The 15371-nt window shown below is 44.0% G+C and overlaps 1 protein-coding gene across 3 annotated transcripts in view; it reads right to left on the bottom strand.

Moving 5' to 3' along the window:
- LOC311615898 (uncharacterized protein) overlaps positions 1-12491 on the bottom strand; it is a 285140-nt gene extending 272649 nt beyond the window's left edge. For 2 of the 3 annotated variants that reach the window (XR_014793824.1, XM_084907006.1), the window contains exon 1: positions 12231-12491. Coding sequence is in view for 2 of the 3 variants with exons in the window: in XM_084907006.1 (XP_084763132.1) it covers positions 12231-12233 (3 nt within the window). In the remaining variant the exon portion in view is untranslated. Of the gene's footprint in view, positions 1-1487; positions 1694-12230 lie in introns of all 3 variants that reach the window. The other variant, XM_084907007.1, reaches the window with a different exon arrangement.
- Between the last annotated feature and the right edge of the window lie 2880 nt (positions 12492-15371).

Genomic DNA, 15371 nt, shown 5'->3' with positions numbered 1-15371 from the left:
TATGTACCAGACTTAGAATCATCTTGTTTAAATTACTCTTTGACCTCGTCTAATCTCAGGTCCACTCTTCTTTTAAAGGTTTTGGCCACTGCTAAACAATTATCTTTTACCCACACTCTACATGACAATTTCTGTCCCTGTGCTGTGTTGTGACACCTACTTCTCACAAACAGTGGCCCCAGGAAGAGAGTTAGTCCTCAGGCTCACACTATGCCTTCTGAACAACTACTATCATTACCAACCTGACCATGATTCCCTGTACTAAAGTGATATACTGTCCTAAATGATTTATCTCATTTTGTTGAGCATTGACCCATGCAGTGGTGTGAGGTCACATGCCTGGGCTGTGGGCTGGATCCACAGTAGATATTTGCAGGAGGCAACCAATACCTATTTTTTGCTCCTCCCTGTTGCTCTGTCTCTCTCACCACCCCCCCCCCCCATCCTTTCTACATCTAACATCAATAAAAATATATATATGTATTTTTTAAAATATATATTTTATTGAGAAGGGGACAAGGATAGAGAGCTAGAAACATCGATGAGAGAGATACATCGACCAGCTGCCTCCTGCACACTCTGCACTAGGGATGTGCCCCCAACCAAAGTACACATGCCCTTGACCGGAATCGAACCTGGGACCTTTCAGTCTACAGGCCGATGCTCTATCCACTGAGCCAAACTGGTTTCGGCTAAATATGTATTTTTATAGACATACCATACAGGTTCCTGATTCAGCTCTCTTTACTCTTTGCACATTCTGGAACCTATGTGTGGAGGACCTCATACTGACTACACTGGTTGTCAGAAACAAGGTCCACATCATGAACCCCTACTTCTGGCCTTAGGATTCTCGGCTAAGTGTCTATTGAAAGTGCCCAGGTCCAAGGAATACAAGAGCAGTGATAGTCCCACAACCCTACAATCTCACGGGCCACAAGTGTGTGAGGTGCTGAAATAAGTTCCACAAACCCATATACGTAATCAATTATACATTTACAGGATTTTGTGAAAAGATTATGGTCTGTTGAGAGCCTGGCAACCACCAGGCTCTATGTGTTCAGGGTGCTCAGTGTCCTTGCCCAGCCCAGAGGCTAGGTGCACTCTAGGTGCCTGTATCTCAGTCCTCAGTGCTCACTCTTCCAGTTCCCTTACCCTTACCATTTACAGGAATGCCCCTTCCTGTCCACAGCTGCTGTCCTCTGTCTTCTAGTCTACTCTTCCACTGAGAAATGTTAGGAAAAGCTTGAATCCTACTTCATAAAATGTCCCTTTTTTTTTTCCCCCCACAACCATCTATGGTCCCAGTGTTCTGAGCTTGAAAGCAAAACTCCTCATGCAAAACCACACTTCATCTCACTGTTGCCTTTACACTCAGAACAGGCCAGGGTTTTCCAATACTCCCTGCTCAGTGTCACCATCACGTCCTTACAAAGTGGCACTGCAACTTCCACCAGCTTCCTCATCAGCCATCAGGAGGGACTCACCATCCTTAGTGTTAGACCTGAGAGGCCTGCTCCCCAGGCTGGAGGGTTCCGTGGGGTCAGGCTGCTAAAACGTTGTGAGCAGAGAGGAACTGGGAAGCACAGAGATGCCAATCTCGAGCTGTTGGTGTCCCGGTGCCTCAGAAACACCCTGCACCACAGGAAGCTGACCCCAGGCCTCCTCCTACTCCTGACTAGTGCCCTAAAGCCTGAGAATGCATGAAAAAAAAACCCTAAAATGTAAAAATCGCCACCTGGAGGAGGAAGGCAGAAGTCCGGCCCTAACTGGATGAGCACATCATAATTCCCTTTGTGTGTGTGTGTGTGTGTGTGTGTATATATATATATATATATATATATATATATATATATATATGAATTAGTGTTCAATCGTGAAATAACTGTGTACCATGAAAGAGTTCAATATTTGTTAAGGCTTACACAAATTATAGTGTTTAATATTATGAAAAATATAAATAATCTTTTCAAGAAAGAGAAATGAGTGATTTTATTAAGAGCTGGAAGGCAGGAGAAGGTAAGATGGCGGAAGAATAGATGGGCGGATTCTGAGCCCTGTCCCGAAGCAGAAAGAGAGAGCAGCTTATGGTGTTGAGCTGTGAGTGTTTATTAGCAAGCTGGGAGACAGCGAACACCAGAAGAAACTGCTGGGGGGCCGCTGACAGAGGTACCCCTCACAAGGAGGCACCCAAGCGGGCTAAGTCCCTGCCCGGAGCTACCTACAGGCTTGGACGGGGAAACCTCGCCATCTTGAGAGGAAGATAGGATCGTATCAGAGGCCTGAATATCCACAGCCGCAGAGACCACCAAGCAGCTGTGATCCCCCAGAACGCGGATCCCAGGCGGCGCAAACACCTGGCCCCCCAGGAGTGCCCCACTGCTCGGCGAAAAGGTCAGATTCCACGGGGAGAGGGTAGAGAGTGCTCGCGGCGAAGACAAAAGCCTGCGCGCACAAAGCTCGCGGAAGCTGGAGGACAAGGGCGGTGATTACAAGTGGAAGCCCCAACTGTTGGGCGGGTGTCACCTGTGAAAGTGGATGGGGCTCCTAACAGGGGAGATATCTAAAAAGCAACACATTTGGATCTGGCTCGGAGGGATATCAGAGAGTTGCGAGAGATTGCAATTGCTAGGACCTGCCCCCCCCCCCCCCCCCCCCAATAGCTCCTGCTTCAGAGAGGACAGGAAAAAATAAATTAAATAAATAAATAAATAGCTCTAGAGCCTGGGAAGTCAACCTAGAAACACTGCCCCCAGAGGCTAATTCACAAATTGACTCTAGTGTAATAAACAAAGCAAAACCTGCCTAAAAATCAGGACTGGATCATAACAATAGAGGAAGCGAAAGACCTTCATTACCGCAGATTTTATTTAAAATTTTAAAAATGGCGTCAAATAAGTATCTATCAATAATAACTTTAAATGTAAATGGACTAAATGCTCCAATCAAAAGACATGGGGTAATGGATTGGATAAGAAAACAAGACCCATATATCTGTGGTCTACAAGAAACCCACCTCAGAAAAAAAGATACCCCACTGTCACCCTTTGACAAACCATCTAAACAAAAAATCAGCAAAGAAATATCAATCCTAAATGACTCCCTAGACCAGATGGAATTAATCGACATCTTCAGAACATTCCACCCCAAAGCCACAGAATATACATTCTTCTCAATCGCACATGGCACATTCTCAAAGATCGACCACATTCAACTTACACCATACACAAAAATAAACTCAAAATGGATACAGGACTTAAACATCAGACGGGAAACCATTCCCTCTAAGAACAGGAACAAGACAGGGATCCCAAACTAGAAACATCCACAGGCAACAAAATCTCAGACATTTGCCAAAAGAACTTCACTGATACTGGCCCTAGGGCGATGGAAGCTAAAGAGAAAATAAACAAATGGGACTACATCAAAATTAAAAGCTTTTTTACAGCAAAAGAAACCATCAACAAAACAAGAAAGCCCACTGTGTGGGAGAACATATTTGCAAATGATATCACTGATAAAGGTTTAATCTCCAACATCTACAAACAGCTTATACAACTAAATAAAAGGAAGATGAATGATCCAATTAAAAAATGGGCAATGGACCTAAATAGAATATTTTTAAAAGAAGACAGAAGAAAGGCCAAAAGGCACATGAAAACATGCTCAAAGTCACTAATTACCCGAGAGATGCAAATCAAAACAACAATGCGGTACCATCTCACACCTGTCAGAATGGCCAACATCAACAAATCAACAAATGACAAGTGTTGGCGAGGTTGTGGAGAAAAAGGAACCCTCGTGCACTGCTGGTGGGAATGCAGACTGGTGCAACCACTGTGGAGAACAGTGTGGAGTTTCCTCAAAAAACTGAAAATGGAACTCCCATTTGACCCAGTAATCCCACTTCTAGGAATATATCCCAAGAAGCTAGAAACACCAATCAGAAAGGATATATGCACCCTTATGTTCATAGCAGCACAATCTACAATAGCTAGAATCTGGAAACAGCCTAGGTGCCCGTCAGCAGATGATTGGATCCAAAAACTATGGTACATCTACACAATGCTGCCATAAAAAAGAAGGAATTCTCATCATTTGCAGCAACCTGGATAGAACTAGAGAACATCATGCTGAGCGAAATAAGCCAATCAATAAAAGAGAAATACCACATGGCCTCACTCATTTACGGATATTAAAGAACATTATAAACTGACAAACCAAAAGTCAAATATAAACACAGTAAAGCAACAAGCAGACTAAAATTACAGTGGGGAGAGTAGGGAGATCTGGAGGAGATAAGAGATCAACCGAAGGACTTTTATACATGCATATAAGTACAACCAATGGACACAAAACTCTGGGGAGGGAGGGTATGTATGGGGGGGAGGCAATGTTAAAATATGTACACAGATAATAATTTAATAAAAAAAATATTTAAAAAAAAGAGCTGGAAGGCAGAAAGAAGGGCAGGAGGTAAATTTAGGGTGTACTAAAGTAGCTTTAGCGTTGTTGGTATGAAATTAATACAATAGTTACTAAATAATAACACACATTTATTTTCTTTCCTGGCCATTGCACTTCAGTTGGTTGGGCAGCATTCCTTGCCCTGAAAGCTCACTGGTTTCAGACCAAGTCAGAGAACACGCCGACCTGGATGCCCTGTGTCATGCAGACTTTCTTTCAATTCTTTGGTTAGCAAATGCAAAAGAAGCCAATATTGGACAAAGACAGATTTTCTGCCATTATTATGTGCCTTCCAGAGCACAGAAATTTAGGCATCTCACAAATGCTGAGTCATATTAATGTAATCTCTTAAAGGAAACTTTAAGAATTAAGGTGCTGCCCTGCTCAGGGGGCTCAGTGAACTGGAACATCCTCTTTTAAAGCACAGCCCCAAAAATTGATGGCTTGTTTGATTCATGCTAAGTGCACTTAACTACCTAGTATGTAAATTAAATTTTTTTTCACCAAGCAAAGAGGAGGCAATTGATCCATGTTTCCTTTTTCTATCAATGCTTCTTCTTTTTTATTTTATTTCTCTTTCTCTCTCTCTCTCTCTCTCTCTCTCCCTCTCTCTCCCTCTCCCACACTCTCCTCCCTCCCTCAAATTAACAAACAATTCCCTGGGACAGAATTTAAAAGAACAAGCTGTTTATGTTTCAATACATAAGTACATATGTTTAAATCTAAAACTACCGTGTTACCCCGAAAATAAGACATCCTCTGAAAATAAGACCTACTTACAGGCTTCCTTTCGAGTTTAATATAAGGCATCCCCTGAAAATAAGACTCCCCTAGGCTAAACATGAGAGATTTGGTCCACTGATTCTGAAAGAAACGGAGTCACAAGAAATTCACCAGGAAATTCAGGAATTGGATTGTTATGATGATGTTCCAGAAGATGATGACTCGATCATCACTGAATAAATGAGTAAATTCTTGATACTATAGGATTCACAGTTTGTCTGGTTTGTGTTGACAACTACCATACTACCATACCGTATTCAGGTAATAAATTTCCTTTATTTTCATTTAACAATAAAAGTGTACCGTATTCTTCTTCATGGAAAAATAACACATCACCTGAAAATAAGACCTAGTGCATCTTTGGGAGCAAAAATTAAGACACTGTCTTATTTTCGGGAAAATAGGGTATATATCTAGAACAGTTGTCAGAACCATCTAAATTCAGTGGAGTATGTCTCCTTTCATATAACAGGCTAAAAGAATCAATATCATGGATTTCTGAAAAGAAAAACAAACAAACAAAACACACACACACACACACATTATTAATGTCCTAGTCATGATCCCCACCTTGTTTTTATTTAAGCCCTAAAATCTGTTGGTTGCTGATTAAAGTCATCTCTTTATTTTTCGTAACTTAGGTTAATCTTCCAGTGATAAAAATTAACTTTCCCATGAGAGATGCTGTTTCTGAGGGATTCCATTATAACTTTAAACATTAGAGTGAGCAGAGTGCAAGGTGAACTAGAAACTGTGCCTTCCCCAGTGAAAACCATGTTTTAATGCCTATAAATATGGCCAATGACACAGGAGGCATGAGTCAGCCAACTTGCAGTCTTTCTTAAAGAAAGACTCCTCTCAGGGTCACATGGAGGCTGGTGCTGGGATTTAAAAGATGATTTCCTGAGACAGCTTTTTGTAAATGTCTAAGGCTCCTCAGGATCTCACATAGGATTTCATCTATTGCACAATCTGCCCCATTACTGTGTCCTCCAGCCAATATTTTGAAATTCTGTGGAAGCTGATCATCATCACTGTTTCTTTATACAATTTGTCATTTTCCTCTGTAGAACTATCCTTGTGGTGAGTAAACTTAAGCAACTTCCAGATGCACCTTTACTCATAAATAAGCAAACATGGTTAAGCCCCTGGATTCTTTATGTGCATTCAGGACTTTGAATTCCCCTCTGGCAATAATTTTTCAGAATGGGCTACCCATCAGCTTTTCTGAGGGCAGCTTGGGGCGGGAGGCAAACTGTGAGGCCTCCTGAGGAGAAGGTCAAGTCCTGCCTCAGCGCCCACAATGCTAGCCAGGACCCTCTTTCTAATTTCTGTTGTCCAAAGCAACCACAGTGACCTCCCTTCACCTCCCAAATGGGAGAATAGGGGGGAAATCTGCTAGCAGGCTTTCCAACTAGACTCTACCATGCCTGCTCAAATTTTCTGAGGAAGGCCTCCACTAACCACCACTGACTTTACCTTATGCCCGAGATCCTGTCACCTGTCTCAGCTGTCCCGTTCATTGTCTGTGGGCTATCCTCCACTAGAAAACCAGCTCCTAAGGTAAGAGGCCTCTATATCTCTGGAGTCTGGAACAGTTGGGGTCAACAGTGTCCATGCCCCTGGTACTTACAGGTCTCACCTCTGCACGCAATTGGCTGCTGCCTCTACATCCAGTCTGATTCAAATTCTCATCCCTAGAGCCTTCCCTCAGCCCACCCACTCAAGGACCGTGCCCCTCTCCAGCCCTGTGCCAGACCCCCACCTCTCTGCTCCTTCACTCACACACCTCAGCAGCATACTATACTCAGAGTTCAGGGTCCATCAACTCACTTGAGGAGCATGTCTCATCTTTAGTGGAAACAACCCAGGCACAGCCAGAAAAGAGTGTAGAGGGGTGGGCTGTGCAGGCAGTAGACCAGTCTCAGTGCAGCAGGGGGATGCTTATCCAGGAAGGAAAGATCAGGGACACTTTCTCTCTTTGGAATGATAAATATCTAGAACATCCTTTAGTGGCCAAACTTGAAGATACTTGTAACCCAGCAGGGGACCACCTGGCTCAGCAGCTTGCAGCCCCACCTGCCAGAGAGACAGGGAATCAGCCTCTGCAGAGACAGCTCTCTCACCCTCTGGGCAGAGCAATGGCTGGAGCACTTCATTACAGTGGACTAGGCTGGCCCTGCCTAGGTCACAGTTTTCTTGGAGCACATGCTGACTCCCAGGTCATGACCCCCAGGGACTCCTGCAGCAGAGCTTGCTTCATTTCCCACTCACCAAGGCCCCAAAGAACAGAGCAGCCACCAACCTGGACTATGACTAGGGAGGTGCCTCAGAACCACACACATGGCTCAGCACCAATTCTTTCTGGCAGATTCCCTGGACCCTGTCCTGCTCACAGCCTTGATACCTGAGAGGAATCGGGACACTTCATCCCCCTGAATCTGAAAGAGGTCATGGTCCACATCCAGCTGGAAGGTGCAGGGATCACGAGGGCCTGTTCTAGAGGATAATTTTATGGTGGTTTCATCATATAGATCACACTGTTGCCATCATCCCCTGGGGGTGAGTGTGCAGCTCAGCCCTGGTTCCCCACCTGCTACACTAACAGCAATGGCAGCTCCCATACTCTTCTCTGGGTCATTGCCTGCTCTGCCCTCATGGGAATCCCGGCTGCTGGTCACCACGGGCCTTGCGCTGTGCTGGTGTTCACAAGTATGTAGACTAATTGGGTGATTAAAACATATATTTTAGAGCAGGGGTCCTCAAACTTTTTAAAGTGGGGGCCAGATCACGGTCCCTCAGAGAGTTGGAGGGCCGGACCATATGAACTACTAATTCCTACTGTAACACCTCGGCTGCGCTCACTGCCCAAAAAACCTGGCGGGCCGGATCAGACTCCTCTGCAGGCCGCATGTGGCCCGCGGGCCGTAGTTTGAAGACCCCTGTTTTAGAGAGTGAGTAAAAAAAAGAAAAAAAGATATAGCCGAAACCGGTTTGGCTCAGTGGTAGAACGTTGATCTGCGGACTGAAAGTTCCCAGGTTCGATTCCAGTCAAGGGCATGTACCTTGGTTGCGGGCACATCCTCAGTAGGGGGTGTGCAAGAGGCAACTGGTCAATGTTTCTCTCTCATGGACGTTTCTAGCTCTCTATCTCTCTCCCTTCCTCTCTGTAAAAAATCAATAAAGTATATTTTAAAAAAAGAGATTATATATATATATATATATATAGAGAGAGAGAGAGAGAGAGAGAGAGAGAGAGAGGGAGAGAGAGAGAGGGAGAGAGAGAGAACCATTATTTTTATACATTTTTGTTTGGTTCTTGACCAGGGATGGAACTTGTAATCGTGACATTATTGAGATGCATTTTTTGACCCACTGCATCGTCAAACCTATGTGGAATTTTAAGTAAAATTATCCAATAATGTACCTGAGAATAGATTCAAAAAACAAAAACAACAACAACAAAAAATCATGATGATAGAGAGTATTGTAAGGCTGGAATAGGGTTCATAGAGTTAAATTTTTATCTTTGTCACATTGAATAAATTTCAAGTAAGCTGTTTGAAAGGTAGACTGTATTTTTGCATCAGTTATTTTTTCATGACAAAAGCAAACCACCGATAAGAGCCTGAGGAACTTAGTTTCAGTGACACAAGCATGCAGAAAAACACCAAAAGAGCATGTTTCCTTCTTTCTTTTTTTGAATGTACATTTTATATTAATTTTACTTAAATCAAATTTTTAAAAATATTTAAACTTGATGTTTTCCAATAATTTTACTCTTATTAAGAAAGTTCTTGGACATATTTAATATTGGTATGTCAGCATATTTGAAATGAAATATAATGATGTGTTACTAAAATATCTTATCTCGTCCATGTTTAATTCCATTATTTGGCAGTTTGAACCTCACAATGATGAGAGTATTTACACCAGGGATATTAACAAAGATTACCAATGTAGACTTCACTAATGCATTACTGAAGGCTTGGATTTAAATAGGAATATCGGAGAATGTTAACAATGCATTGCCCTTTTGGTAGCTTACATTTTCAGAACGAACAGTTGGCATTAGGATCCCAATCACTGACTGATCATGGCAAAAAAAACAAAACAAAAAAAAACCCTGTCACACTAGAAAATTACAAGACTCATAATTTGCATGCATTGTCTTCAATTGATCTCTTTTAAGATAGGATTATTTCAGGTTCTATGATACTCAGAATGCTCACTGAGGTGAAAATTATTGTTTCAATTATTCCTGAAGATCAGAAATAATAAGATTTATAAACATATTGTTTAAATTGATTTTTAAAGGGACTGAAAGAGAAAAACACTAATTGGCTGTCTTGGCAAGGACCCACACTGAGGACCCAGCTGACATGCCCCCTCCTGTGTGCCCTCACTGGATTGGAACTGGAAACATTTCTGCGCATGGGAGCATGTTCAACCAATTGAACCACCCCCAGAGGCCCATTTCTTGCTTTCCATATGAAAATATCACACTATGAAGAGAAAAACAGGTGTTTGTGACAAGTTCCTCCGTCAGGGACTTGAGCCATCTGGTGCAGGAATTTGGAAGAACCCCTGGGTGACTACAGGTGGTTGATGGTTTATTACAAACAGAGCAGCCCCAACCTGGCTGGTCAGTGGCAGCATATTTACACACTCAAACAAAAGAGGTCTCATACCAATTAGTGGTGCTCAAGCTAAATGAACACAAACAGGATGTATAAGTGTGCTCTTATGCATTATATAATATATAGTGTTACTGCTGAGGGATTGTACCCTCACATAAAAAGGGCATAAGGGGCCTTTGCCATTGTAATTCTTTTGTGTCCTTTTCTGTATGCATGGGCATGGCAAGTTGGCCTTGAACCTTCCGTTTACTCTGCACAGGGCCCCTATAGCAGATTATCTATGCAATATAATAAAGAAGAAATGTGCAAACTGAATATTCCACAAAGATGGTGGTGCCCACAGAGGAGGCAGGGGTTTCCGTAACGAAAATGGCAGCACCCACAGTGGAGGCCAAGTTCCTGTAATGAGCCTTAAGGAGTAATCAGCAGGGACCTGAGATTGGTCCCCACTAACCCCATGGGACTTGACTGGGGACCTCAGGCTGCATCAGCCCCTTGGTGCCAGGCTGGTGGACCTTAGGCTTTGCCCCCCACCCAGCAGGTCTAGTTGGGGGACCTCAGACCACACCCTGTGCCCAATGGGGGTTGACGGGGGACCTCAGGCTGCACCCTGCTGCCATGGCACTGGGCCAGGGTACCTGAGCCCATGCCTACCACATAGCGGGGCTTGACAGGGGACCTGAGCACAACTCCCACCCTGACACCAGGCTGGGGGATCTTAGGCCGTGCCCCCACCCAGCAGGGCTTGATGAGGGACCTCAGGATGCAGCCCCCCTGCCTTGGCAGCAGGCCAAAGGACCTGAGGCCAAGCTGCCTACCTGGTGGCGCTTGGCAGGGGACCTCAGGACATACTCCTCCCACTACAACTGATAAGGTCAGAGAATGTTTGTTTCAGCAATTCAGGAATGCATGGAAACACAAAAGCATATGCTTAAAAACATATGCTTTAAATCAAATATACTTATATCAAACTTTAAGAAAGTTTTAAAACTGGACAGTTCCCAATAATTTTATTTTATTATGAGAGTTCTTGAGCATATTTGTACCTACAATATCAGCATATTTAAATAAAATATAATGATGTGCTAGTGATATATCTTAACATGTTTATGTTCAGTGCCATCATTTTAGTAGTTTGTAAATGACAATGATGAGAGTATTTACACCAGGAAGTGTAACAAATATTATAAATATAGACTTCATTTACTGTATTATTTAATGCTTAAACTTCAAAAAAGGGTACTGGAGAATGTAAACAATGCAGATTAAATGTATAAGTATATGCTACAAAAAATATATATATTTATCTTTAAATACCTGCAGAGTTCAGAATCAGCTAACTCTTCAAGACATGGCACATTCTAGAACCTATGCCCTGTAGGACTCATTACCCTGGTTGCCAAAAGCAAGGTCCACTTCATGTAGCCCTAGTACAGGCCTTAGGATCCTGGACTTAGTGTCAGCTAAAAGTCCCCAGGTCCAAGGGCTACAAGAGCGGCTCACAGTCCCGAGACTCTACCATCTCAGAGGCCACAGGTGTGTGAGACCTGAAATAAGCTCCACAAACCTAATCAATTCTGCATTTGCAGGAATTCATGGAATGAAAATGGTCTGTTAAGAGCCTGGAAAACACCTCCAGGTTCTATGGGCTCAGGCTGCTCAGTGCCCTTGCCCAGCCCTGAGGCCAGGTGCCCTCCTGGTGCCTGTATGATCTCAGGGCTCAGTCCTCAGTGCTCACTCTTCCAGTTCCCTTCTCATTTAAAGGACTTCTACTTCCTGTCCACAGCTGCTGTCCTCTGTCTCCTAGTCTGTTCTTCCTCTGAGCAATGTCAGGAAAAGTTAGAACCCTCCATCAGAAAATGTCCCTCTTTAAAAAAAATAAAAATAAAATACATATATATATATATATATATATATATATATATATATATATTAATGATTTTATACAGACAGGAATTGAGAGAGATGAGAGTTTGAAACATCAAGAGAAACATTGATCAGCTGCATCCTGCAAGCGCCACTACTGGGGATGTGCCTACAACCACAGTACATGCCCTTGACCGGAATTGAACCCAAGACCTTTCAGTCCGCAGGTCGACGCTCTATCCACTGAGCCAAACAGGTTTCGGCAATATCCCTCTTTTTTTCACAACCATCTGTGGCCCCAGCGTTTGAAAACGAAAGTAAAACTCCTCATCACGTTGTTGCCTTAGTTTACACCCACAACGGGCCTGGGTTCCTGAATCCTCCCAGCTCAGTCCCACCATCGCCTCCTTACAAGGTGGCACTGCCGCCTTCCACCCTCTTCCCATCACCCATGTGTCACCAGGAGGGACTCACCATCCTGAGCGCTGAGACCTGGGTGGCAGAACCTGAGAGGCCCGCTCCCCAGGCTGGAGGGTTCCGGGGGTCAGGCTGCGGGGACGCTGTGAGCAGAGAGGTGTCGGGAGGCACGGAGATGCCAATCTCGGGCTGTTGGGGCTCCAGGCGCCTCAGACATGCCCTGCACCGCAAGAGCCTTGGGTCCTAAGCCTCCTCTGCCTCCTACTTCTCAGGACCAGTGTGCTGAAGCTGTGAGTCCCTGAAGAATCCGTTGTTTAAAATGTCCACCACGAGGACGAAGGCGGAAGTCCCGCCCTAACCGGAAGCACTGGAACAAAAGTGCCCTTTAGCTCCACCTACGTTTGCCGCAATACTTTCTAGGTAATGTAGTTTTCTCAAACGCCAAGGAGAGCTAGCATCCCAGCCAATTAAGTAGGTGAATAAAGGTGATGTGGTTCAGCAAGTGACCCTGGGGAAGGACAAGATGGGGCCAGAGGCCTGGTTCACTGTAACAGACTGGCAGATCTCCTAGGACAGAGAACTGGGAGAGATCCCCTATAGAATATATGCACAGGCAAAAAATGGGAGACATCTGTAATACTATCCATGTTAAAAAATATTCTTTTATTTCATTTTAGTCCTAATCGGTTTGGCTTAGTGTAAAGAACATTGGGCTAAGGATTCAAGGGTAGCAGGTTGGATTCTCATCAAGGGCATGTATTTTGGTTGTGGGCACATACAAATAGGGAGTGTGCAGGAGGCAGCTGATTGATGTTTCTAACTCTCTTTCCCACTCTCTTCCACTCTGTAAAATATCAACAAAATGTTTATTTTTAAAAATACATTTTTACCTTAAATAATGCAGCGCACCTGGTATGTCTCAATGGTTGAGCACTGACATATGATCCTTGAGGTCATGGTTCTATTCCTGGTCAGGGAACATACTTGCTTTGTAGGTTTAATTCTCAGTTGGGTGAGGGTAGGGATACACAGCAGGCAGCTAATCAGTGATTCTCTCTCATCATTAATGTATTTATCTCTCCTCTCCCTTCCTCTCTCTGAAATCAATAAAAAATATTTAAAAAGTATATACAAATATGCATAGTCCATGCACAAAGCCAAAATGTCTGAGTGTCTAGAAACGGTGAAGGCTGGGTAGAGGAAGGCACAGGGAGATGAGGATGGGGGAAATTGGTCTGTGTGTAATAGAGCCAACAATAAAAAACATAGCTTGCCCATGTGGCATGGCTCAGTGGTTGGGCATAGACCCATGAGCCAAGGTACCTCTGGTTTGATTCCAGGTCAGGGCACATTCCTAGCTTGGGGAGCTCCATCCCTGTAGGGGGTATGCAGGAGACAGCTGAGCAATGATTCTCTTTCATTACTGATGTTTATTCATCTCCCCCTCTCTCTAAAATATTAACAAAAGAATAGCATTAAAATTGATTCGACTAAATTTTAAAGCTATCCTCTTGTTTTTGGCCCCAGCTTTGCTCCCACTTCAAGGGATATATAGTTCATTAACACAGGCACCTTTGGGGATTTTGTGGGATAACCCCTGGTGCCTCTTTGCTTTTCTCTCTTTGGCTTAGGGTTCACTTCAGGGGCAATGTCCCCAGGCTGCTAAGGCACTGAACACATTCATCCTCCTTCCAGACTTTTATTTGTTGAGGTTGTCCCTTTCACTTTATTCTTCCTCATTCATACTGTGGTTGGCAGAATAATGGCCACCAAATGTTGCCTGCAGTGCCATCTGCCTCCTGAGAAGCCAGGTGTGTTCTGAGGGTGGGGTCTTCCAAGAAACAGCTGGGGGCTGGTAGGACTGATGGAAGTGGGGGTGTGGCATGGAGGTGGTGCCAGCTGTTCTGTGAATAGGACCAAGTGGAGCCTGCAGGCCAAGCTGAAGCAGTACCTGTGGGCCATCAGGAGAACTCACAGCCAACCAGGCCACATGGGGAATAGAGGTCGCCCTCCAATAGGCTCTGCCTCTACCAATCCAGTCCCTGCTGCAACAAGTCCTCTGCCACCTAAAGCTGCTGCACATTTAGGGAGGGGAAGCAGTCTCTGTGCCCAAGGCCGAGTTCCAAGAGGCCAGCAACACTGGTCCTTTGATGCCTGTCCTGTCCTATTGAGATAGACCCTGCAGGACTACTAAGGGAGCCAGTCCCCAGTTCTGCCATGCCTGCACTGCTGATTGACTGTAGTCTTAGGGCCAGGAAGAGGGACCAAGAGGTCTGCCTTCCAGCTGCTTGCCAGTCACTGCTGCGACTGGTTAATCACCACCAGCTCCCTCAGTTCTCTAACATAGTGGTCGGACATCCGATCTTTGTGGCTGTTATGGACCCTAGGTTTTATTTATTTATTATTTAAATATATTTTATTGATTTTCCACAGGGAGGAAAGAAGAGGGATAGAGAACTAGAAACAGAGATGAGAGAGAAACATCGACCAGCTGCCTCCTGCACATCCCCTACAGGGGATGTGCCTGCAACCAATGTACATGTTCTTGACCGGAATTGAACCTGGGACCTTACAGTCCACAGACCGACACTCTATCCACTGAGCCAAACTGGTTTCGGCAGTTATGGACCCTAGGTTTGTATATATTAGGATAAAAAAATAATTCTGTGTTTTGCATAATCACAACTATAAGCATACTTTTACCCCACCATGTGTATGGGTAACAGAGAAGTTTCTTGCACAAGTAATGTTTCTGAGCTTTATTCCTATGTTCAACCTCACCAAATAGTCCACATTAGAAAAGTTCTTTTTGTTGCATGCCAATTATACATACACCTTACAATGTGGTTCCAAATAAAACCATATATATCCCTCTGTTGTTAGAAAATAAAAATGGCACCTCTATATAGACATGACCATATCTCTCCTCATTGTCTGAGAGAATCACTGTTGCCTCTGTGGCAGCAAATATTGTCCTGAAGTAAAGACTACTGCCATCAGAATGATCAGGAATGCTGAATTGTCCCAAAACACAAAACCTGGGTCTAATTATGCGAGGATACTTCCTCCAGCTTTGATTTCCTGTTTGTTGTGACAACCTTGAGGTGAGCACCATAGAGGGGCCCAGGGAATCCCCAAAACCATGAGATTCTTTTCACAAACAATCACTTCAGCTACAAAAAGAACAAACAAGCCTCA

This window comes from Pipistrellus hanaki (genome assembly GCF_964339955.1).
Source record: "Pipistrellus hanaki genome assembly, contig: scaffold_36, whole genome shotgun sequence".
Classification (NCBI taxonomy): domain Eukaryota; kingdom Metazoa; phylum Chordata; class Mammalia; order Chiroptera; family Vespertilionidae; genus Pipistrellus; species Pipistrellus hanaki.
Note: the sequence above shows the minus strand (reverse complement) of the source record. Positions and strands in the feature narration are given on the sequence as shown.